At 38.7% G+C, this 27,323-nt stretch overlaps 1 protein-coding gene across 3 annotated transcripts in view; it reads left to right on the top strand.

Annotated features, from left to right (window-relative positions):
- Window positions 1-17,529, top strand: part of LOC149001236 (uncharacterized) — a 32,947-nt gene extending 15,418 nt beyond the window's left edge. Inside the window, exons 7-8 of one of the 3 annotated variants that reach the window (XM_089139830.1) lie at window positions 3,904-4,091; window positions 16,540-16,620. In XM_089139830.1, coding sequence (XP_088995956.1) covers window positions 3,904-4,085 — 182 coding nt within the window. In that variant the 3' untranslated portion in view covers window positions 4,086-4,091; window positions 16,540-16,620. Of the gene's footprint in view, window positions 1-3,903; window positions 5,482-16,539 lie in introns of those variants that run through there. The other 2 variants (XM_089139828.1, XM_089139829.1) reach the window with 2 other exon arrangements.
- The last annotated feature ends 9,794 nt before the right edge of the window (window positions 17,530-27,323 follow it).

Consider the following 27,323-nt stretch of genomic DNA (forward strand, 5'->3'; position numbering starts at 1 on the left):
TCAATATCCATGGGTTTTGGGTCAAACACCATGTCTTCTATTTAGATGGCCCACAAAGTCTTCTTTCTTCACTTCGGGACTTTGGATCTACACTAAGGGAGAGGTCTGACTTGACTTCCTAGGACCTTCCAAGGGTAACAACATTATACTTAAGGTCCAACTTCAAGATCAAACATCAAACAAGCCCTTCTTCACCCAAAACAGATAGGGTGTCCAGGTTAGGTTTGGGCTGGATTTCACAACCTCCATCTTTGACCCATTCATAAAGGTGAATGTTATCATCTTCATCCAAACTCAAATATCTCAGCTATCTCAATAGAGCTTGTATCACAATCAATCCTAGTCTAATGTGCTTCTCTCTTAATCGTGTATCTCAATGCAAAAAAACTAGGCCCTCTAATCGCTTCACACCTAGTTGGTTTTTCCTATCTGGATCTTTGAGGTTAAAGCTTCAATTACACTCGCAACCAATGCCAGAACATGTCTGACAGTCTTCCTATGCTATCATTGCCAAGTTGGGTGAATCAATCCCATATTAGAACCACCATTCAATCGCAACACCATATAAAGTAGAAAGCGTAACAATAGTTAATCAGGGGGTATAAACCTAAGTATATAAATAATAAATATATAAAAGACCAACTATTGTACCAAAAAAAGCCCCTTAGTGAAGAGGTCGTGGGTTTGACTCTCGCTAAGGCATATTAATATCTCCATCCCCCGGCTTAATAAAACCCCTTTGTACCAAAAAAAAAAAAAAAAAAAAACCAACTATTTGGACTAACTAGCAATAATGGATCCCTGAGCTAAAATTGACTGGTTGGCCGAAACTCCCAGTGCCATCCCTAAAAGCTTTCATCTGACATTAACATACTAGTTAGTATGAAGTTGACCTTACTAGGTTACTAAATTATGAATACTAACTAGTTATCTTTTTTTTGGTAAAGAAATACTAACTAGTTATCACCTTCAATATGATAATTCCTTGCTTTGTTGAATTTGGTCCCATTCTGTCCTCCATGGTCTGAACTCATTAGGTCTTGCCCATCCTAGGTTGATGCTTGTTGTCTCGGGATTGAGATAATATTTTGACTAGAGATGGTGGCTTGGGCTGTTCTATCTACTTGGGTTAAAGAAACTGTCTAGTTGAACCACTTTTCAGATGCAAAAATGGACCTTACGCCACCCTTCTTTGACTTAGAACTCTAGAGTGCAATCTAATTAATTGGTTTTAAATCTTGTAATGTTTGGCCTAAGTAGGTCACCAGCACACCTTATTCTCAACATATACAATGGAGAACCATAGTTATAGATCTTGCCTTCCTTGTCCATGGCCCCTTTCACTACTCTTCAATTGACCCATGTCCTTCAACGTGAGGTCAACACAAAAGTGCAGAACATGGTGTCCAAAAGAGTTTGTATATGGGGTCTATTAATTTTGGCCCAACCTTATTGAACTTGGAACCATTGACTGTGATGACTTTCAACACATTATCTATCCCAATTTCCTTCACTACCCCCTATCAATAATGTATAAATATACTTAGCATCCTTCTTCTCCTTGGATGCATCCACTGGTAGAGAAACACTATCCTCCCATCACAATCCAACATAAAACTGATGATTGAGCATCTAGGGGACTAGTCCAATCATTATGCATCGGTGTAACCCCATAGTGTGTATAGGCTTCAACCCATCAATGCATATTTGCAAATTCTCTTTATGATATGGCAAATATACATTATACATCTATATGGTGTTGGTCCGCTTCAGTCTGGTACCAGCCTTACTAATCTCATCAAACATATCTTTGTAGTATGATCCCTGGGTTGCATTAACTGGAATACTATGGTAGAAAGGCCATTTAGAGAATGCATTCCCCACCTTTTCTTTACAATGGTTTACATTTGTTTTAGCTTCTTTTGTTTGAACTTTAGTCTTCGAAAAAGTATAGGATCTATGGTAAGTATTTCAACCTTGGGGTATTTAGGGGCCGAGATTATATTTGGTTCTGAGGCCCTCAAACTCTAAGACCTCCTCAATGAAATTTTTGGTTCTCCTTGTCTTATTAACCTCCTTTAGAGTTGCTTGGTCCCTCGGTTATCTATAAGATGTCTAATGGACCTATTCCCTTAGCCACCCTTAATCTTCTCATCTAATCCATCCTCTTTGCCCCTCTACTTGGCACCTTGCCCTCCTCAGATGTTTTGCCGTTGTTCTAGATTCAACACCAGTAAACTCATCTGGTTCATCCTCATCAGAACTTTACTCTCCTAGGCCAGGGTAATTATTTAAACATGCCTCTTCATACTCTTATCTGGCTGCCGTCTTTTCCTTCCTACTTCTTGTTTCACCCCATAGATGTTGCGTCATAGCAAACTTCATTTGTGTTGAAACTCTAGTGCGGAACTGACTTCATCAACTAGATGCCACTTTAGTCTATTGGCCTTACCTCCTCCAATCAACTTCTTACAGTAGTTACTTTTTACTTTTTGTCTATACTCATGGGTTGCCCACCCATCCGAGCAATGTTCCCTATAGTTCAATACTTGTAAGAAACAGAGAACAACCAACTTGTTGCAAGAAGTTCGCACTAATTATTATAAAGAACCTTGTTAATGGTCTAATATGACCCCTAAACCACAAAAAAGCATATACTAAATCACTCCCAAAGTTTGGGAATTTCTGGCTTTTTAATTTTTTTTAATCATTACAATAAATACTAATTACATTATAGAGTGTTTTTAACAAAAAATAATCTTCATAATCATAAAAAGCTCCAAATTGCATAAATACTTGTACTAATATTCCACTGTTTGTAAAATAAAGCAGAATTTGCTTTGTTTTTTTCTTCTTTTTTCCTTCTTAATTTTAACATTTATTTGATAAATATCAAATTATTTAAATAGATAATAACAAAGGGGGGGGGGGGAACCCACATCATCATGCCATAGATCATGCAATGGCATATTATTTAACTGAATTTCATCTGCTCAGGGTAGTGAAACCAAAACCATATACCATGCTCTATGATTCAACACTCTTAGCTTGGCCCAGCTTATGAGCTCTTCTGCATCTTTTATGCTTTCTCTTTTCATCTAAATTATTATTATTTCTCATATGCTTTATGAAGGCTTTTAATAGGAACTGTTTTGGTTACTGACCTTTGGATCTTTATCACACTTCCTGAATTAGTGTTAGGCTGATTCATATGTATATTCCCCACTTGATATGCTCTTAAGAAAGGGTTTTATGCTTATAAGAAGAAATAAAAAATAAATATTTCTGATAGGTGTTTGGTTGGCATACAAATGGGAAGTAAAATATTTAACCAACGGGGGTTGGTCCAAGTGGTAAGCAGCTTGGTCCGCTTAAGCAAGGTTCCGGTATCGAAACCTTGTGGATGTAAAAAATTCCTGTTGGGAGCCTCACCCACCACAGCTAGGTGTGCGATCCGGGTCGAACACCGGATTAGTCAGGGCAAAGCCTTGGAAACCGGGGTTGGCAAACCAAAAAAAAAGTAAAATATTACTGCAAGGATTGCTTACATGTCATTGTTTTAAGAAAATTTCAGAGGTGAGAAGTGAAAATCCCCAGGCATTGAAAAACCAATGCAAGAGTTTTCTTTTTTCTCTGGCCGAACAAGCGCCAAAGAAATTTTCTCTTTTCACTGAAACCCTCGTCTAACTTAATTATGGTAACTTCTCTTGCCAAACAAACACAGCCTTCTTTTTTGCACTTTTTTCTTTTCCTGGTGAAACAAACACAGCCTTCTTTTTTTCACTTTTTTCTTTTCCTGGTGAAACAAACACAGCCTTCAAATACTCTTTTATATGTATATATATATATATAAAATATGTCATCTTGCCTAGGCATTTGAAATCAATTTTCAACTTCTTACAGGTAGTTCAAAACTACAAGTTTTGTACTCGCCCCGTGATTATCAAGCCGATGGCACGTCAGCTTCCGAGTGGAAGGAAGTGACAGTGAGATCACATACAGAGGTCTTATTAAAGCCCCAGGGTTCTGATAAAGTCCGCAAGATCAAGCTTTCTTCTGTAGTTTCAATGTCTCTAAGTGCATGAATAATGGTGAAGACTCCACCCTCTCTATTATTGAGGAAAATAAAACCTGTATATTCATGAACCGTAGTTATTTCTTGCTGGGTTCTGCACATATTGATCTCCCAGGGATTTATTCCCCCCCCCTGCTTACTATTTTTCTTCTTCTATTTTTATGATAACAATAAGTACAAAAATTAGATACTAGGAGACTGTTGTGGTTCAGGTAAATTGGAGAATTCTTTGAAGGGTAATCCTCCTCTCCATTGCCGCCTTGAGTCCTTCCACAGCTTGCACTTGTAACGCCACACACGATTTGGGTTGGAAGAAATCTGCGCCCAATAAGTTAGCGCAATTGTTACTCTGTACGATACAATATTACCATCCAGCCTCGCTCAAATACCCCCCTGGCCCTGGGGATATCTGTAGCAACCCAAACAAATGCAACAGAGAGATCTTCACCAACATCTATAGAAGTAGCCTCAGTTGGGAAATGAGATGGGGAAGAGGGTAGGAAATGGGATCTGGTTTTGAGTTGTGAAACAAAATTTTGTTTCCCGTAGTCCAGATACAGTAACATGTTATCATGAGAATGTTAAAAACCGTGGTTGCAAAAAGAAAGATGCTTGCAGAAATTCAGAGCGACAACCTAAATGTCCAGCTTTGCTTATCCAATCACAGGATAGGAACAAGTGCCATAAGGTCTCTTCCACAAAAAGGAGAACAGGGATCTGAGTGATTCTACTTGCCATTAATTACCTTAACTGCTATGCCACCTTGAAGTAGTCGCCACCAAAAAACCTTAAAATTTACTATTCCCTTTTAATTTCCAAAGGAAAAGCCACACAGTTGTGAAGCACTAAATAGAGATAAAGGAAGTGGTTGAAAGTGGAGAGCGGTGTTCATGAATCATGCCAAAAAGATATGGATCGGCCATCACCAATGGAGACATTAACAAAGGGTCTCAGATCCCTTGACACAGAAACCAACACATTTCATGTACGAGAGCCTCTTTTTGTGACTTGGGCTCAAAAAAGAACACTAATATTTGCCCTTCAAACACGAACCCAAAGGGAATGGTGCTCCGATAACTTGCCAAGCATTGTTGAGAAGGGCTTGGTATGATTCCAACATTTTCGGAAACCCATTCCTCAACTGAAGGTGGAAGGCAGGCTTTCTCCCACGCAATTAAATGCACAGAGTGATCTCTACCTGTAGTTCCATTCCAAGAGTGGTTGGCAATAACATCAAGTTTTGAGCAGACCTGTTTAGGTTTAGTAAAGCATCCCATGTAACATTGGGGGATGGAAGAAAGAACTGATTTGATGGGAATACGCCGTAGTACGAAAATTGAGACAATTAGATTCCCATCTTGCTAACAGAAATTGCATTCTATCAGCTAAAAACTGAAAATTCAAAATGCGAGATTTAGAGTGCTTAAAAGAAGTCCCCAAATACTTAACAGTCTTTTCTCATAATGGGATACCCAAAAATTGACCAAGGAATTCTTAAGCTGCTTGGGAAACATTAGCACTAAAGAAAATACCGCTTTTTGAAAATTTACCTCTTGCCCAATAGAGGAAGAAAGTAGATCAAGAGTGGCTTTGATAGTGAAAAAAATCTTCTTCCGAAGTCTCACAAAAAATGATTTGTCAATTAAAGAAAAAAAAGAAGAGTAATTTCAAGGGCGCATTGGGCAACCTTAATACCCTTGAAACTAACCAATTTTGTGAAACACTCCTAAGAGGTGCGAGAGGATTTCAATAACAAGAAGAAGCAAGTAAGGGCTAGGGGACACCCTTGCCTAAGCCCCCTACTAGGTTTGAAATATCCAAAAGAAGCCCCCTACAACTTGACCCAAAAAGATGTAGAACAAACAAGTTCCAAAATTAGGGAGATGCACCCCACCGGCCATCAAAACCTAACAATTTGAAGAAATCTAAGAGGAAAGACCACTCCACATGATCATGTACTTTAGAAAGGTAAAGCTTAATAGCCAAAACTGACTTGGCCAAACTTTTTTCCTTCCTAAGATAATAAAAATTTTCATGGATAATATAAAGATGATCAAAGATCTATCGGCCAGAAAGAAGAGCACCTTGTATGGGAGAGAAATATCTCCGGAAGAGGTCTAAGCCTGTGAGCCACAATTTTGGCATCGACTTTTTAACCCATTTTACAAAGGCTAATTGAATGAAAATCAGCCCCTAAATAGGCATTGTCTTTCTTAGGAATTAGATATTTTCTTCCTCTAGTCTGAGATTAAAAAGACAAGGCCTTGTCATGTTGATGTTAGTGTCACTTGGACTCCAATTTACTTGGTCTCAGTAACTACTGTTCCTGTCTCACAAAAGGAAGTCGAACCTTGATTTTTGCATCTAAAATAATTTTTCAGCTTGAAAGATCCAATCCAACTGCTTACTTGAAATACTTGCCTGGGCTTCCTCCATCACTGGTCCTTAATATTATGTAAATCTGAAAACACCCGCTCCTTGAGTCAATCAGCTTTCCAAAAAACAGCATAATTCCACCTGCATTAAAGCAAAGATAAAGAAGCAAGACGGGTTGAGAGACTGGTGGTGAACTTGCTTTGTGCTGCCTGCGGTTGGAAATATGGACCACCATTTAGCATTAACAAAGGCTTGGTCAAGCTTTCCATTAATAAGATGAGGGTGTTTCCTGCAGTTAGACCAAGTAAACTGGAGTCCTTAACAAGAAGTAAGAAAGGGAAGGGGACACTTGAGAAGGGGACATGGCTTGCCACCAACTTTCTCTAATTTCCGGCCTTGTTTGGTTACATGAGTCTAGAGATTTCAAATTTATAGATTTTAAATCTGTGGAGTCATAATTTATAAAATTAACTATTTGGTTAACCAAATATGTTGAATGAAATCTATGGATTCATTAGTGATTTTTGTGAATGTGCAAATGTTTAGCCTTTTTATAGTAGGGATGAAATATCTGGGTTTCACTCCATACCCATAAATGTACAGATTCACGTTTTTAGTGTAAAAAGATGAATCTCTAGATTTCATGAATCTAGAGATTTTCACATCCAAACGGGTATAAATCTCACATTCATGAATCCAGAGATTTCAAATATCTTGTTTCATGTAACCAAACAGGCCCTAAAACAACAACAACAGCAACAACAACAATAAGCCTTGTCCCAACTAAATGGGGTCGGCTACATGGATTCTTGCCCTCCAATCAGTTCTGTTCGAGGCCATGCTAGATGCAAGGCCTAAGCTATACATATCCTTTCTCACCACTTCTCCTAAGGTTATCTTAGGTCTACCCCTAGCTCTTCTAGTTCCTTCAATATGGATTATATCACTTCTCCGTACAGGAGCATTTATAGGTCTCCGTTGAACGTGGCCGTGCCACCTCAAACGACTTTCTTTAAGCTTATCACTTATGAGAACAACTCCCAGCCCAACTCTAATATGATCGTTTCTTATCTTATCCATCCTAGTTTTGCCACCCATCCATCTTAGCATCCTCATTTATGCTACACTAAGTTTATCTATATGATTCTTTTTAACAGCCCAACACTCTGCACCATACATCATAGTTGGTCGAACAACGGTCCTATAAAATTTTCCTTTAAGCTTTAATGGAATACGCCGATCACATAAGACCCCGGATGCACCTCTCCACTTCATCCACCCTATTTTAATTCTTTGGGAAACGTCATCTTCCAAATCACCTCTTTTACTTATGATTGAACCTAGGTACCTAAAACAATCACTCTGAGGAATCTCTTTATCGTCAAGTATCACCACCTCATCATTTGGCCGATCATGACTAAAGTTACAAACTAAATATTCTGTCTTTGATCTACTAAGTTTAAAGCCTTTTGATTCCAAAGCTAATCTCCATGATTCTAATTTGGTATTAATCCCCACTTGGGTCTCATCAATCAACACAATATCATCCGCAAAAAGCATACACCAGGGGACTTCATCTTGAATGTCTTTGGTTAATTCATCCATTACTAGTGCAAATAGATATGGGCTTAAAGTTGACCCTTGATGTAGCCCAACTGTTATCGGGAATTCATTCCTTTGTCCCCCCACTGTTCTAACACTAGTCACCGAACTGTCATACATATCCTTAACTATATCTATATATTTACTTGCAACACTTCTTTTCTCTAGTACTTGCCAAATTAACGCTCTAGGGACTCTATCATAAGCTTTTTCTAGGTCAATAAATACCATATGAAGATCTTTCCTACATTCTCTATACCTTTCCATAAGTCTCCTAATTAAGTAAATAGTCTCCGTTGTAGATCTTCCCGGCATAAACCCAAATTGGTTCTCCGTAACTGTAGTTAAGTGTCTCAAACGGGTTTCAATTATTCTCTCCCATACTTTCATCGTATGGCTCATCAATTTAATGCCCCTATAGTTATTACAACTTTGAATATCTCCTTTATTTTTGTAAATTGGAACCACAACACTTCTCCTCCAATCATTTGGCATTTTCCCTGTGCTCATAATCTTATTAAACAACTTAGTCAACCAAACTAGTCCATGGGTTCCTAAGCTCTTCCATACTTCAATTGGGATTTCATTAGGACCTTGTGTCTTGCCGAGTTTCATCCTCCTTAAAGCTTCTTTTACTTCGGACGTCGAAATTCTACGTATATAAGTTCGGACCTTGGTGCCTTGGTGAAAAGTGTAATCGTCCGAAACATAAGTGCTTGAAGAATGCTCATTTAGTAAACTAGAGAAATAGGTTTCCCATCTTTTCTTAATAGCCTCCTCACAAACTAATACTTTACCATCTCCATTTTTAATACATCTAACATGGTCAAGATCTCTACTCTTCCTATCCCTCATCTTAGCTATCTTATAAATAGATTTTCCCCCTTCCTTTGTGCCCAATTTATTATACAACTCTTCATACTTCCTTTCCCTTGCTTTTCCTGCAATTTTCTTAGCTTCATTTCTATCCAACCTATACCTATGCAGATCCTCAACATCTTTAGTTCTTTGCCATGCCTTAAAACTAGCTTTATTTATTCCTAATGGCAGCTTGAACCTCACTATCCCACCACCACGTCTCTCTATAAGAATGGGTCTTTCCTTTTGATTCACCTAGAACATCTTTAGCCACCTTCTTAATACACATAGCCATCTCATTCCACATTGCATTGGTATCCCCTTTAAAATCCCATTTTCCTTGTTTGACTAATTCATTAATGAAGGATTTAGAGTACTCTCCTTTCAAATTCCACCATCTTATTCTGGGATAGTTTACCTTGGACCTTTTATGTGTTCTTGGGACTAAGCACATATCCAAGACCACAAGTCTATGTTGTGCAGTTAAGTTTTCCCCCGGTATCACCTTGCAATCCTTGCACAACAATCTATCAGTCCTTCTTATTAGGAAGAAATCTATTTGGCTTCTATGCTGTCCACTTTTGAAAGTAATTAAATGTTCATCTCTCTTTTTGAAGTAAGTATTTAATATAGATAGATCAAAAGCAGTAGAAAAATCCAAAATTGAAATCCCCTCCTCATTCCTTTCTCCAAAACCATATCCTCCATGAACACTCTCATATCCTCTTTGATCTTTTCCAATATGTCCATTTAAATCACCTCCTATGATAATCTTTTCTCCTTGACGAATTCCTTGCATTAATCCATCCATATTTTCCCAAAATTCTAGCTTTAGACTTTCATCTAATCCTACTTGAGGTGCATATGCACAAATTATATTTATGCATTCTTTCTCCATTACAAGCTTGATAGCAATAATCCTATCACCCACTCTTTTAACATCCACCACATCATTTTTTAAATCTTTATTCACTATTATACCCACTCCATTTTTATTTGTTTTATCCCCAGTATACCAAAGTTAAAAGTCATCCAACTCTTTGGCTTTTTTACCCCTCCATCTAGTCTCTTGGATGCAAGCTACATTAATCCTTCTTCTCCTCATAACATCAATCAATTCTAAGCTCTTACCAGTTAAAGATCCTATGTTCCAAGATGCCAATCTAATCCTACACTTATGGACTAGCTTCTTTACCCACACTCGTCCACGGCGCGGGAACCCTTGCCTACTTATCACCGCATCTGGGCGCTGATGCGACGCGTCGCTTACAGGGGACGCCCTAGCTAACCCTTGCCCACTTATCACTACACCCGGGCCATAGTGTAGTGCGTCGCTTCTTTTGTCGGGGAACGCCCTAGCATAGCTTTTATCATATAAGGTCGAATCCATGAAAAAATGTTTGGCTAGATTTTTTTCCGGTGCCGGCTGCCGACCTGACGCACCAACCCTCCTCCTTTACCCGGGCTTGGGACCGGCAGCAAAACACTGGCGGAGTTCAAACAGGCCCTAAAAACTTCATTAAAATCACCAAGAGGGGAAAGGGAAAAGGAAAACAAGAAATCATTCAACTACTCCCAAATAGCTTCTCTCTTTTCTGAATGTGGAGGGGCATAGAGAAAAATATGAACAACCAAGGATTGGGTATGCTGAACCCAAACACAGAGTGTGTTCGTAATTCAATTTTGTCTACAAGGCTTGTTGACTTGGCCAGCAACCACAAGCCACTTTGTTTCCCTCCTTTACCGGAGCTCTGTTGAAAAACAAGAGAATGAAAGTGGTATAATGCACACGAGTTTTCAAAAACGAGAGCAAGGAACATTGAATTTCACAAAGAAAAACAAAGTTAATTAGCCATTTGGAGATAAACCAGTTAAGAGAGTTAGTAGATCTCTAATGTTCCAGGAGAGGGCTTTCACATTAGCACCTTTAGTCATGATTGAAGACACGAAGAAACAGGAAGTATCATATGACAAATTCCATAAACAAAGACCAAATCACCAAACTAACAAGCAGGTACCAACCAATAACGTACAAAAATGATAAACAAAATTAGAGCTCAGCACCACCAAAAGATCTTACCACTAACACCAAGTCCATAAGCGACGGAGCAGGAAATACAGAAAATAGAATCCGTTATTTCTGTTTAGTCTTATCTGTAATAAATATTCTATATATACTGTAAGATGGTCTAAAGATAATAAAGTGAATTTTACACAAGTTAATATGGTATCATTTGCTGGTTCGGTTCTTTGTGGACCTTACTTTTTCTGATTGGTTCTTTCCGGTTCTTGAAACTCTGTTTTTTGGGAAATCTTGAAATCATGGTTTAGGGTTTCTTTGTTCTTTGTTCTTGTCTATGTTCTTTGTCTTTTGCTCTCAAATCTCATGGCTTCTGCTTCGACATCATCTCCAGCTCCGCCTCCGCCTCCACCATTTTCGGTTTCATCTCCATCTCCACCACTTGCTTCGGCTCCTTCACTGCCGCAATCGTTTCCGCCTGGTATTCCTGTCACACCCCAGCCGCCGGTCTCGGTTATCCGCCCGACAACCCATGGGAGTGATCAGTCACAGGATCCATGGTTCTAGTCTATCAATAATAATAAATGCAAGTAAAGATAATCACGAGCAAGAAAAGGTTCAATAATTAAATGAAAGAATTACAGGAGTCCAAATACTCCAATAAAATAATCAAGGAAAGAATAAATAATCAAAATGTAAATGAGTTTAGCGGAAGCAATTCAAAAGGTTTAAATAAGTTTCTTTCCGGTTTCTTTTTTTAAAGCTAAAAACTTAGACTTAAGTTTATCAAGATGAGGGTTCTCAAATTATTCTCCATACGATGAGCAAACTGCCCGGGCGACTGTCTCCTCCGCCCATCAATGGGTGCTATAAGTGTATTCCATGCACTCGCAGGAGCTCCCGCACAAGCTATCTCTATTTCCCATTGTTGGTGCCACATCTTCTTCATACGGGAAGGTTCTTTCATAGGAAACCAATCCATCTTCCTGTGTATTTCCTCCATCTGTACAAGCTAATAAAACATAGACAAATAAATGAATAAGTTCTGGAGAACTCAGTAAGAACAAACAATGATTCCCATCCATATGTCAAACCAATCAGAAATGCATAAATGATATGTATGAATGCAAAGTATGAATACCGCTAAGATCTAACCATGCAAGTCTCTAACAGTTGATATGCTTTAAGATATACACTAGCCCTCCTCTGGGTAAGTCTAGTCACTTTGATCTGGCAAGGACTGGTTAATTCTGTAGGGATCTTGGGTAAAACGGAAAATCCACACTGGCTCTCAAACCATGGCTAGGATTAAGTCAACACTCTCTCACCACGACCATTGGCATGAGTACTGACGCATGTCGGGGTTTTTAATCCAATGCAAGTCATAGTGGTAACATACTACATGAAGTCCAGATACATCCCCTATGGCACCAACCAACTTGGTTCAGTATCCTTCGCAGACTAGGAATGAGAACACTCACAGACTGGCTACCGCTATTGGACTCCATTCCATAACCCTATGGTCATCCACACATTGTTGGGGCAAAAAGCTCTCATGAATCCTCACTACACCCGGTCCGTTCCTTGGACGTCCATGAGCCCAACCCTAACATATGCAACCCTACCATTTATATGACCAACAGTGGACCATCGTCACATCACTGTCATCACAGGTCATCCGGCTTCAATTCCCTTACCGAAAGGGTAGTAGCATGTGGAGTACCTAGCCATGCAACTCTAGACTGTACCTAGGTATGTCATCCAGTAATTATGATAGAGCTAGAGACAGTAGCGAGCATGTGTCCCATACCACAGTCCTCTGATATCCCAAGCTAGGATATCCCAATGAAACACCCTTTCCATCAGAACCACAAACCATCAACCATTATCGTATCCTATTCATAATCAACAAAGAATAAGTAAAGACAGTAAAAACAACAAGCATATAATAAGATCAGCATTCTAAACAAGGTTACAGCAGCATATGAAATGAAAGAACAATATTAACAAACACTGGATTAGCATGTTTAAGTCATTTCATAAAGATAGGATTGTATATCCTTACCTGTAATTATGCAGAATCCCTCTAACTTGCAATCCAAAAACTATTATAAGACTTTTATTTGAAATAGAGAACACCTATATACATGGTACTATTAGGTATAAGTCGAATGAATCAAATCGGATCAAAACCAAAAGTCATTTGGTCACTTGAAACCAGCCGGTCGCTTGGGCCATTCGCTTAGGTTGAGCGACCGCCACTAGTGACCGCTCAAAAAACAGAGAGTTTTCAATCCGAAACTCAAGCTTCTGATTATCCGATTTCAATCCGAATTTTGAATGATCATAGTTCGAATTTCAAATCTATCACTCCCATAATCATGGGTGATACTAAACCTAACCAAAGACATCAAAATTGGTTATCTAGAATCCTCCCTCTTGATTAGATCAGCCCTTTTAACAAAAGCAGGGTTTCGTTTTCGGATTTGATCTCACCAAGATCATCAAAAAGGTAGACAGTGCAATAGAAGGATCAAGAACAACCAAAGGGAAACACTAATCTACTTTTATCATAGCAAGTGGTGAAGTATGAGTGAACATGGAATCACTTATTTCAACCAGATCAACTATGAAGGACAGTAGAACCTTCTGGGACTCTAACAACACTTCAGATCTACTTCCAGCACGTCTCCACAGCTGTCTAACCTCCAAAAATAGTAATCCCGAATATAATATTCGTAAAATAGGCGAGTGTTACTATTTATAGGAGTCTGGGGGCAAAATAGGGCAAAACCCCACAACCAGGACCAGACGGTCGCTTGGTTTAATCAACCGCCACTAGCAACCGCCCCCAAGTATATTGCTATACAAGGGTGCTTTGCTTAGGGGGTTGATGTCCAAGTTCAACCTAACCCTAATGAAGACATGGGGGAGGTCTTACCTTCATTCTGGACATCTCTAGACATCACTTGCCATCCAGAAGTCCAACTACCAAGCAAGGCAGGTTCTTCATCAAGAGAATTCAGATCCATGGGTTCAGGGTATGGATCATGGACTTCTATCCGGACACTCCACAAATTTACCCGACTAGACCTTCGGGTTCTCGGACCTGCAATACGAATCCCGGGTTAGAAATACGAGGGTTGTTACAATTCTTGCACCATCAGCTACCACTTTCTCTGTTCCTCCATCATCTATCCCTTCTTCTTCTCCATTCTTTGGTCTTACTAATATTCAACATTTTCTTCATATCAAACTCTCCTCTAAAAATTTTCTCATCTGGCGATCTCAATTTTTGCCTATTTTGAGAAGTTCCAGCCTTCTTGGACATGTTGACGGTTCTACTACATGTCCTCCACTGTTTCTTGATTCAATTCACAACCGCCTATTGCAAATCTAGATTATCTTCTTTGGGAGTATCAGGACCAAGTTCTTCTCTCCTGGATCTTTTCATCTCTGACGGAGGCGGTTCACTCTCTTGTTGGAATGTCAACTGCTACTGCTGTTTGGGAGGCTTTATATTCTGCTTATGCCTCTGCCTCACAGGCAATAGTAATGCAACTACGAATGTTGTTGCACGGTATAAAGAAAGGTTTCGATTCAATGTCTGAGTATCTTCTCAAGATCAAGAAAATCTCAGACTCTCTCAGTCTTGCGTCTTAGCCAGTTTCAGATCCTGATCTGATTCTTTTCATTCTCGCTGGATTAGGCTCTGAATATCAAGCCTTTGTGACCTTTATCAATACCAAAGAACATCCTTGTCGACTTGCTGGTTTGCAAGGCCTTCTTTACTGTGACGAAGTTCGCCTTGCTTCTGCTTTGCAAGAATTGACTAATATTTCTGCACATGCTGCCTCTTCTTCTGCAACCTTTAATATGGCTTCTCGTGTGCGTCCTTCTTGGTCAAATTCTGGTTCTTCACCTCACAATAATTCTTGTTTTCATGGTCCCTTTGATAGAATTCAAACTTAGGGAGGGCACCGTGGTGGTCGTTCTACTAGTGGAATATTTTGTCAACTCTATGAGAAGTATGGTCATCATGTTAAGAATTGTTATCAGTGATACATTGGTCCTCCTTCTCATTATCATAATCGTGTTGTTCCTCCTTCTTTCCCTAGAGGTTCTGAAAATCCTCATGCTTATGTTGCTGGATCTTCAAGATCAGTTATGCAATGGTTGCTAGATTCTGGTGCCACTCACCACATCACCTCTAATTTGAATGCTATTAGTTCACCTTATGAATATATTGGCCTTGATACTGTGCAAATTGGAGATGGATCAGGTTTGTCAATCAAGCATGTTGGTAATTCCAGTGTTAGAGTTGGTGATTCTGCTTTCAAATTAACTAATGTTCTTCATGTTCCAAAGGTTGCTCAAAATTTGTTATCTGTTAACAAGTTTGTTACTGATAATGATGTATTTTTTGAATTTAATGGGGACTGTTTCTATGTTACGGATCGTTGCTCGAGTCGCATCCTTCTCACAGGGCCTGTCAATAATGGAGTTTATTCCCTACCAGTGGTGTCATCTTCTTCTGCTACTATTATGGCTTTGTATGCTATAAGTGCCACTCCTGATCTTTGGCATCTACGTTTAGGTCATGCTAATTTTTCTACTATTGGCAGGGTCATACGTACTTTTTCCTTGCCTTCTGTTGGTACTAAGTCTTCTTTGTTTTGTGCTCCCTGTCAATTTAGAAAATCTTATAAGCTTTCGTTTCATAAGTGTGATGTTCATATTTCTGGTCCTCTTCAACTTGTCTATTTTGATCTTTGGGGTCCTTGTCATGTTGCTTCCAATGAAGGACATAGATATTATGTCTCCTTTATTGATGACTACACCCGTTTTACTTGGCTTTATACCATAGCAAATAAATCTGATGCTTTACACATTTTTCAGCTTTTTAAACTTCTTGTTGAAAATCTATTTTCCAAATCTATTAAAAACTTTCAGTCTGACTGGGGTGGAGAGTTCCAGAGTTTCTCTACTTTTCTTTAGTCTTCTGGCATTCGTCATCGCCTTTTTTGTCCCCATACTTCTGAACAAAATGATAGGGTAGAGCAAAAACATAGACAAATTGTGGAAATGGGGCTCTCACTGTTAGCTCACTTTGGTCTTCCATAGCGTTTTTGGGGGGATGCTTTTCATACTGCTGTTTTTATTATCAACCGATTACCTACTGCTGCTTTACAGTTTGCTTCACCATTCTTTCAAGTTTTTCATCGCTCACCTGATTACAACTTCTTGCGTGCTTTTGGTTGCTGTTGTTATCCTATGTTGAGGCCTTTTAATCGTCATAAAATGGACTATAGATTGGTTGCTTGTATTTTTCTTGGCTATAGTTCCAAACATCATGGGTATCAGTGTTATAATGCTCAAACTAGGAAGGCTGTCGTTTCTAGACATGTTATCTTTGATGAAAATTTCTTTCCTTTTCATTCTGCTTCCAGTTTAGCATCTTCTCCTTCTTCTACTTTTGATGTTGATCCTTTGTTGATCTCTTGTTCGTCCATTTTCCCTTCTACTAATAAGTCAATTCCTGCTATTTTTGGCCTTTCTAATACCACTGGTAGGTCTTCTGATGGTAGTGATATTGCTGTCATGTTAGCCCCTGATACAGGTAAAATTGGAGTTGTTGATGGTCTGCTACACACCTCTGTTTCTGCTGACTCTATGCCCTCTCAGGGTGATGCATTCAATAATGGTTCTGCTAGCCATTGTAATCATAGATATTCTTCTGGGCCTGTATGTTTAAATGGACGGACTGTTTCTAATGGACATTTACCCACTTTTTTTGATGGATTTCATAATTCTGGCCAGCAAGTTAATGGACTTTTAAGTTCTGCATGTAATGTTGGTGGGCTTTCTAATTCTACATGTAATGTTGATGGGCTTTTTACTTCTAAATGTAATGTTGATGGGACTTTCAATTCTGATTTTGAGACATCTGTTGGGCATTTGATTAGCACTACTGGTCCACCTACTAACCAGTCCGTTGGTTCTTTCTTGGATTGTAGTCAGTTTAATTCTAGTTTGGTTTATGAACCGCATGTGTCTACTTCTTCGAATTGGCCTATTGAGACCACTGGGTCATGGTACCCTTACAACGAACTCATCACATGGTTACTAGATCCCAAGATGGGACTCAAGTTCCTAAACTTCCTAAAAGCTATTTTTCCACTCGCCATCCATTACCTTTTGCACTTGTGGCTTCCATCTCTTGTGATTTTGAGCCAACTTGTTATAGTCAAGCCTCTCGGTATCCTATGTGGCGTCAAGCAATGGATGCTGAATTTAATGCTTTGTTGACTAATCACACTTGGGTTCTTACTCCACCTCCAACGAATCGTTGGATTATTGGTTGCAAATGGCTTTTTTGGGTGAAGCGTAAGTCTGATGGTTCCATTGAACGCCATAAAGCCCGCTTCGTTGCAAAGGGGTATACTCAAGAATATGGATTGGACTATGATGAAACTTTTAGTCCCATGCTTAAACCCACTACCATACGGATCATTTTAGCTCTTGCTATCTCTCGTCAATGGTCAATTCATCAATTAGATGTGAATAATGCCTTTTTACATAGCAATTTAATTGAAGACGTCTTTATGCAACAACCCCTAGGATATTCGGATCCTCATTTTCCAAATCATGTTTGCCAGTTAAGATGCTCTTTATATGGTCTCAAGTAGGCCCCTAGAGCTTAGTTTCATCGATTAAGTACTTTTCTCATCCAACTTGGATTTGAGGGCTCCAAGACGGACTCTTCTCTTTTCATTTGTCATCATCCCACTGATACTCTATTTGTGTTGGTCTATGTGGATGACATTCTTATTACTGGTCCATCATCAAAAGCCAATCATCTTTACTTGATGTTTTGTCTGCTGAGTTTGCCTTGAAAGATTTAGGGATTGCTCGTTATTTTTTGGGGGTTGAACTGCTTCCTCACTCTAAGGGAATTTTGTTGTCTCATCAAAAATATTGTATGGCCTTCTTGATAAGGCTGGTTTGCTTGACGCCAAACCTGTTTACATGCCTATCACCACCTCTCATCTTTCTTCCAAAGGAAAGCTATTGTCCAATCCTTCTCTTTATCGCAGTTTGGTTGGTGGTTTGCAATATGTTACTCTTACCAGATCGGATATCTCATATTCTGTTAACAAGTTATGTCAATTTCTGGTAGCTCCTATTGAGGAGCATTGGTTGGCTCTTAAAAGGCTCTTCTAGTATTTAAAAGGGACTATTCTTTTTGGGCTCCACTTCACACCCTCTTCTTCTATCTCTTGCTGCATACACTGATGCCGATTGGGCTGGCTGCCCTAATGATAGAAAGTCTCAAGGTGGCTATTTTATATTCTTTGGTGACAATCTTGTTTCCTAGCAATCTAGAAAACAGTCCACTATTGCTCATTCTAGTACGAAGAGTGAGTATCGAGCTCTTGCTTTGGCCACCACGGAATTGACATGGATTTAGTCTTTACTATCTGAGCTTCGAATCTCTTTCACTTCTCCATCTGTTTTATGGTGTGATAACATTGGTGATACCTACTTATCGGCCAATCCTGTCTTTCATGCTCGCACCAAACATATTGAAGTTGACTTCCACTTTGTTCATGACAATGTTACTGAAAAGGATCTTCTTGTTCGTTATATATCTACCAAAGAGCAACTTGCGGATCTTCTCACCAAAGGTCTCTCTAGTCCTCGGTTTCGACTTTTGCGATCCAAACTCAAACTCCTCGAAGGGCCCTTGACTTTGAGGCAGGGTGTCAAGGACTAGAATCCGTTATTTCTGTTTATAGTCTTAAATGTAATAAATATTTTTTAATATACTGTAAGATGGTCTAAAGATAATAAATTGAATTTTACACAAGTTAACAAGGGCAATACTCCATAGTATATATGCACACAAGTTCACAGGGTTTTGATAGATATTTAAAAAAGATCTTCTAGGGAAAAAACCCTACGCAAAGGGGAAAGAAGACAATTGACCTAACCATAACGAATTTTTAAGAAAATAAGAAAAATAAAAAAAGAATAGAAATAATTAATAAGGGCAGAATGAACCTGGGCGTCGGTATCAGCAATGTGTAAAACCGATTGGGCTCATCCTCTAGTGGCTCAGCGATAGGAGTCCGGATCATCTCCCCGGTGCTCCCCCATGGCTTCCTGACCACAAAAATCAGTGGGACCACGGTGAAAAACACTTTTTGAAAAAAATAAATTTTTTTTCACCAGTGGGCCCCACTGGTTTTTGTGGTCAGGAAGCCATGGGGGAGCACAGAGTGCTTTCTGATTCTGACAATGAACCAATTACAATGACCTGACGTTTTACAACAAAATCCACGATCCAATCCTTCATATCCAAAGCAAGAGAATCTGCATCAGAGGATTGATTTGCAGTTGTTTGGCTGCCAACACTGATAGTTTCAATTATTGCAGAATCTAGGGAATTCTCATTGTTAGGTGTTGTTGATACCTTGCAATGCTTAATTTCATGAAAAATGCACCCACATTTTTTAACAAGCAAAGACCAACTCATATTTGATTTTATATTGCATAGATACGTCCCTAGGGATTTTTAATATATGATGAATGACAAACTAGATTTTTCTTGAAGAACCAAACTTTAACTCTGGCTGTTGGGTTGTAGGGTTCACTAACATTGGTCACTTTATCTGGGCCCATATTCATTCAAGATATTTAGTCAGGGGTATTACTGACCTTTACTATTGTGGGAGTGGTTAAAGGTTAGGGTTTTACATTATAAATAGCTTATTTGGTCCATGTAGTCTTGGCGAGTAATATTTAGAAGGCGGATCTACAACAAGAACACTAGAGGTATTTATTTATTCATTTACGCTTCCGTAATTATATTTCATAACACATGCTTTAATTATTATATGAATAATATAGATCCTTATGGATCCAACAATTGGCATCAAAGCCATTTTCTATAATAATTAAAGTTATAAATTTTTGAATTTTTATTGTGTGATTAGCTAAGTGTTCTGTTGATTTAATTTTCGATTGGATTTAATGAGAGGATCCAAGTTTAATTGAAACCTTGGATCATCTATTGATTTAAATTTATTATTGTGATCTAAATGAGAGGAGTGTAATAATATACATGATTTGTTAATTCATGAAAATTTATTATTATTATATTTTTTTAAATCTTTTGTAAAATTTTATGTTTTAGAAAGATGAGATTTAATTCTGTCCTTGTGGGTGTTTTTGGGTTCAGTTTATAATGAAAAAAAAAAAAAAAAATCAAGTTCGATTTTCTCAAATCAAGTTTAAGAACTTTAACAAAGTTTCAATCAAGCATGGTTTGTGGACCGTGAAAACTTAAGACTTAAGAGCCGTATGTTAGTTGACTTGGTGGTGTTAAATTGTGGTTCATTCATTAAGAACCGTGAGATGTCTCTCGTGCTTTTGACATTATCTCTATGCCAAACATGCTATAATATACAATATGTATATCTAGAAAAAAGTTTGAACCCCCCCCTTGGACATTATTGCAGAAAACTGACAAGCTTACCAGCAGGAGAATATTAAAAACTTAGTATCCAATGGGAAGACTGGCATATCCAGGTATGGTAGGGTGCTAATAGCTTCCCTTCCTTGTAACCTTGTTGCTCACCCAAAGTATCTGATCAGACCATCTGAAATCTACTAGCCCTTCCATCAGCCATGGTTTGATTGTATCCTAGGTCCGAATATTAGGTGACAAATCCTTTTAATGTACATAATGCATTATCCTAAATGCCCGTTCTGGATAGCGAATTTGGATAGTAAATCTGAAGGCTGTTGAAATATTTGAACAAATTAGTCCCACATTGCCTGATGTGGGACTAGAAGGTAGAGGAGGAGGCTATAAAGAAAGCCTCCCCTCCTCTTGTAAAGTACACAAAAAAGAATATCCTATTAGAAAAAGAATAAATCTTTGTGTTCTCTTTATTTGCTGACTGCCCTATTCAGTGGGTATTAATTACCCAACAGTGGTATCAGAGCAAAGTTTTTCCGAAGTATGCTCTGTGGTTGCAGCATAGTCTGATTTTCCAAATCAGAAAAGAAAAATTCCTTAGGGGTCTATTTGGTTGGTTTAGGGTGTAAGTATCTACTTATAGTATGTTCTGTGATTGCCACTTTAAGGTGGATCTTTCACATCAGAAAAATAAGTAAGATATTGTTTTTCACCCTACGGAGGTACTGCAGAAGTCGCTATTCATGTGGTTTCTTTTCGGGTATCCTGAAAATGTGTATTGGGTGATTAGGTGCATGTCTAAGGAGTCTGGTATTTAAGAAGACCGTTTGTATCCCTCCAAGTCTTTCCTAGAAATTTTCCTAGCGCATTTTGGTTCAACCATATACCAATTGGAGATAACCTGAGAAGATAATTTTCACGTGAAATAGTGGGAGTTATTTTGTAGTCAACAACAACTCGTGATAGAAGCAATAGCAGCAAAGATCGACATCGGCAAGTTTTTCGGCACGAAATTCTCATTATGGAAGATGAAGGCATTATTGATAAAAGATAATTGCCTAGAAGCCATCAGTGTTCGGTTGGCGGAGATCACAAATAACGAAAAGTGGAACAGAATAGATGCGATGGCCTTTTCCAATTTGCATCTAGCATTATCTGATGATATTTTAGCAGGCATAAAAGAGAAGAAAATTGCTAAAGAGATTTGAGATCACCTCATCAAATTATATGAAGCCAAATCACTTCACAACAAAATTTTCTTGAAGAGAAATTTGTATACTTTACGGATGTCAGAATCTACATCAGTTACAGAGCACTTACATACTCTGATTTCGTTATGTTCTCAACTTTCAATGTCAGGACATAATGTTACACCACAAGAACGTGCTGAAATTCTACTACAAAGTCTTCCAGATTCATATGACCAAGTCATCATCAATTTAACCAGCAATATCCTCTCTGATTATCTGGTATTTGATGATATCGCTGTTGCAATTCTTGAAGAGGAAAATAGATGAAAAGGTACGGAAGATAGACAGACAAGCTCACAACAAGCGGAAGCTCTATCTATGACGCGAGGAAGGTCAATGGAACGTGATTCCAGTGGAACTCACAATCAAGGGAGGTCAAAATCCAAGGGTAAGAAGAATTTCAAGTGCTATAATTATGGCAGAAGGGGACACTTCAAAAAAGAGTGTCAATTCAAAAAGGGTGTAGATAAGGCAGAGACATCTCAAGGGTGCGTTGTTGAAGGAGATATTCTTTACAGCGAATCTGCAATGGCAGCCAAGGATAGATTGGAGCTTACTGATGCTTGGATCTTGGATTCGGGAGCAACATGGCACATGACCTCTCGCAGAGATTGGTTTCACACTTATGAACCTATCTCTACAGGGTCTGTGTACATGGGAAATGATCATGCCTTGGAGATTGCTGGAGTTGGCACCATCAAGTTGAAGATGTACGATGATGGTACGCACTATTCAAAATGTGTGGCATGTGAAGGGCTTAAAGAAGAATCTAGTGTCTTTGGGACAATTAGATGAAATTGGGTGCAAGACATGCATCCAAAATGGAATGATGAGGATCGTCAAAGAAGCGCTAGTTGTAATGAAGGCTGAAAGGAGTGCTGCAAATTTGTACAAACTAATGGGAGAAACATGTCTGGAGGTAGAAGCATCAGTTGCATCAACTGGTACTGTGGAAGAGATGACAAAAGTGTGGCATAAAAAATTGGGCCACATGTCAGAGCAAGGGTTGAAGGTTCTTGCAGAACATAAATTACTCCCGGGTCTTATAAAGGTTTCATTACCCTTTTGTGAGTATTGTGTTGCAAGTAAGCAGCATAGATTGAAGTTCAGCATCTGATTCCAGGAGTAAAAGTATTCCGGAATTAGTTCACTCTAATGTATGGCAAGCACTGGTTACATCTCTGGGAGGAGCAAGGTACTTTGTATCTTTTATCGATGATTATTCCAGAAGATGTTGGGTGTTTCCTATCAAGAAGAAGTCAGATGTGTTTTTAGTTTTTAAAACATTTAAAGCGCAAGTTGAACGAGAAACTGAGAAGAAAATCAAGTGCCTCAAGACGGACAATGGCAGTGAATATACAGACGATGACTTATTTGAGTTTTGTAATCAAGAAGACATCAAAAGACAACTCACAGTGGCTTACACTCCTCAACAGAATGGAGTAGCGAATGAATAGAACTCTACTCGAAAGAACGAGAGCCATGTTAAGAACTGCAAGTATGGCTAAGTCCTTTTGGGCAAAAGCCGTAAACACTGCCTGCTACGTGATTAATCGATCACCAACAAGATCGATTGATCTGAAGACATCGATGGAGATGTGGATGGCAAGCCAATTGACTATTCACACCTACATACATTTGGGAGTCCTGTGTACATGATGTATCATTTCTAAGAAATTTCGAAATTGGATCCAAAATCCAGAAAGTGCGATTCTTGGGATATGCTTGATGGAGTCAAGGGGTATCAACTGTGGGATCCCACTGCCCACAAAGTCGTCATCAGCAGAGACGTCATTTTTGCAAAAGATAAGCTGTAGAAGGAAGATGTGAGTAGCACTTCAATAGAAATTCCGGAGAGTACAACAATTCAGGAGGAAGAGAAGTCCAATCCAGAAAATTTTTCTGGAGCAAAATTAGAAAACGAGGAACAAGTACCAGTTGAGTCTACAACTGTAGAAGTTTGATGGTCAACTCATGAAAGACATACACCAACCTGGCAGTTTGATTATATTATGGAGAGCAATGTTGCATACTGTCTTCTATCAAAAGATGGGGAGCCATCAACATTCAAAGAAGCGATTGATAGCTCAGAAGCGTCACTTTGGATGGCAGCAATGCAGGAAGAACTAGAAGCTCATCATAAGAAAAAGATGTGGGTGTGAAATCCAGCCCAAACCTAGCCAGGACACCCTATCTGTTTTGGGTGAAGAAAGGCTTGTTTAATGGTTAACCTTGAAGTTGGACCTTGATATCAGTGTTGCTATCCTTGAAAGTCTTAGGAAGTCATGTCAGACCTTTCCCTTAGGGTCGATCCAATGTCCCAAAGTGAAGGAAGTGGTCTCTGTGGGCCCTCTCAGTAGAAGACATGGTATTTGACCCAAAACCCATGGAGTTTGTTGATGGTGCTCCATACTTGGAAGCATAGTCAGTGTTTAGTGAGAAACTGCGCATCGAAGAGGGGTGAATTATTTGAAGTACCTAATGAACTCCTGTGCTCAATCCGAATGTATTTCTGGAAACTAGACTTCTTGTTTGACTTGTAGGAAAAAAAACCCCACTCAATTTGACCCCGCATAGCCCTCTAAATCCCTGTCCGAAATTGCTGAATTGTGCTTGGTCGGTTGGTTGGTCAATTGGGGCCAGTAGACCAACCAATCAACCAACCAGATCTGAAATCCGAGAAAACCTTCTGTTTTGGGTTTTTAGCTTCCTATTTAATCAAACCTCGAGATTAATTCGTCTCCTGTGCCTCCTAAGCCCTCTGGAACGTGTGGGGACTCCATTCCAAGCTTCTCTTTTGCATCCTTGGTGATATTCTTGCAAGAACTCAAGCAATCCTTCTTCTTCTTGCATCCAAGGTTTGTCTATTCTCTCATCATCTTCTTCATCTCTGATTTTCTATTTCTTATTGTTTGAGACGATGAAGATGATGCTACATTCTTTGTTAGCAACCATCTCTTCACTAATCTCTTTTATTCTTAAGGTTTTGTGATCATCATAGTGATCTTAACCTTAATCTTTGTAAGTTCTTCATGATGTCATATTATCTTTCTTTGATTAGATTCTTAGCATGATTAGATCTGTGATTCATAATGGTTTAGAGTATGATTTCTGATTACTCTTTACTAGAATGAAACCCTATCATCTCTAGTCTTTCTTTGAACTCATAGTATGCTTTCATCAAAAATCTTGATTTTTACTTTTATAGAAAGTTTTGTTTCCAATTTAGTATCTATGTATGTTGATCGTTGTTAGTGTTTAGTCTTGCTCTTTAGTGTTAGAATACTGTTGTAGAAGTCTCCTCCAAGTTTTGGTGATGTTTCGGATCATGAAAATCAAGTTTCGGATAAGAAACATCAATTCATCTCAGATCTTGACTCGTTGGTCAATCGGCCGATGAGACCAACCAATCGACCAAGGCTGACAGTAACTCCAATTTTGCTTTGTTTCGACTCCTATCTCTTGGATTTACTTCTTATGATCTATACATGTTTTGTCAAGCTTACTTAGGTGGTTTTGGTATTGATCTCTAATATCTCTATTGAAGACTAAGTTCGAATTTCGAGGAGAGTATTCCAACTCACAATGTCTATTTACATGTCTTATTGTATTGTGATATGAATGCATGACCTAGTTACTAATGTTTTATTTTCTTTACATCATGATACTTTGGTAATACAATAGCATATTCATATTGTTATTTACATATTGGAATTGATGATATAGTATTGTGAATGTGATTTGGACTATGACATGAATATGAGTATGAATGTGATTTGTATGGAATCATGATGTGATTGAATATGTATGATTTGGGATTGGGGAATGTCCTTTTGACATTTTTGTCCTTGGACATTGAAGGGAATAGTATGGGATGTTCTCTGAAGATGCCCATCGACGCTTTCCTGAATTATTGATTGTCTAGTATGGGCTGTTTAGTAGTGTTTGGCTAGGAATACCCTGTTATATCAGACCCGATTCGGAAGGGTATTGAGACCAAACGACCCGTGGTAGCAATGGGGATTCATGGGCGCTCAAGACTGGTAATCAACCACTGAGAGGACGTGAATCACAATGTGGGGGCCATTTATTGGTATGGTTGCATTTGGATAGACTTGGGCTCATGGGCGTTCAAGACTAGTAACCAACCCGTGAGGGGACATAAAAGTTTCCCGTTTACTATATGTGGATGACCAATAGGGTTGATGAGTCTGTAGTCAGGGACTATGAGGACTCTAGTGTGAAGGATACCGGAAAGGATCGCCAGGGGCTGGACGTATCTGGAACTGAGTTGATATGACTAAGTAGAAGACTTGCATTTGGTTAGGCTTAACCTTGACATGCGCCAATACTTAGACCAAATTGTGATGTGAGAGAGCAGTGACCTAAACCCCAGCCAAGGTTGTCCGTAAGGTGTTCCAACCCTGTGAAACCCGGCCCTAACCTTAACCCGGATACTCTTTGATTGTAGGTCCGAAGACCCGAAGTAGATTGAAAGTCAACTATGGGCCATATTGATAGAAGATATATTGTTCAACACTGAACCTATGGAGATTGAAGATGATGCCCCATACTTGAAGACAATGTTGGATATAGAGAAGAGACTACGCCTTGATGAAGAGAAGATTAGTTGATGACCTTATGTTGCTATATATACCCCATGACTTCGTGATTTTAGTATCCCTAGCCTCCAAAGCACTTAGAGAACGAAGGGAAACCATCTCCAAGCCTCCAAAAGTGTAGAAGAAGATCAAATCTTGCAAACTTGCTAGTTCTCTCTCTTGTTCTTCAATCAAAGGTTAGTTTTTAATCTTTTGTGTTCTTGATTCATTCTTTCCATGATCACTCTTATCTTTGAACTGAGATTATGATGAAGATGCTGCAACCTTGTAGTCATATCTTTACAATCTCTTTTCATTCTCTTATGCCATGATCATCTTATTCATTCTTTATATGATTTTTATGATTTCTTCTTAAACTATGATTATATTCTTATTTCGATTTATTCTAGCATTATAGATGCTTCTCTATGATTATTCATACCTCTGATTTACTGTGTTCTTGTACTAGAATGAGATCTTATCATTTCTAGTTCATCTCTTTCGTTCATAGCATGTTTCCAATGAAAACCATGATTTTTACCAAAATAGAAACTATGATTTCAAATTAGTAAGTAATGGTTTTAGTGGTTGTTTGATGTCTAAATTATGCTTTTTAGTCTTAGACTACTGTGTTAGACATTCTCTCCAAGTTTCGTCGCATTCCGGATTGTGTAGCATAGGTTTCGGATCAAGATTCTATTCTTGGATTCGGATTTGCTCTTGGGCAGACTACCTGGGTCGACTGACTCAGTCAACCCAGCCAATCAACCCTCAAGAACAGAATCTGATTTCTTTGTCCAATTCGATTCGATTGATGCTTATTCTTTTAGGACTACTTCCTAATGATTGTGTTATGCTATTTTAGGGTTTGTTTGCTAACTTTGGATTCATCCTCTTGTCCGTCCGAAATATATTTGAATCTATTTAAGGTAAGGAAAGTTGTTACCATATTAACATAGATTGCATAGATTTAGTTTCTAATTTGGGAACTACTTAGATTTGCTACTGATATGTTAGTTTCTATTATGATATGAATGCTGCAAGTACATTAGGA

The sequence above is a fragment of the Hakea prostrata genome, chromosome 11 (assembly GCF_041222555.1).
Source record: "Hakea prostrata isolate BN-2017 chromosome 11, UWA_Hpros_2, whole genome shotgun sequence".
NCBI classification, from domain to species: domain Eukaryota; kingdom Viridiplantae; phylum Streptophyta; class Magnoliopsida; order Proteales; family Proteaceae; genus Hakea; species Hakea prostrata.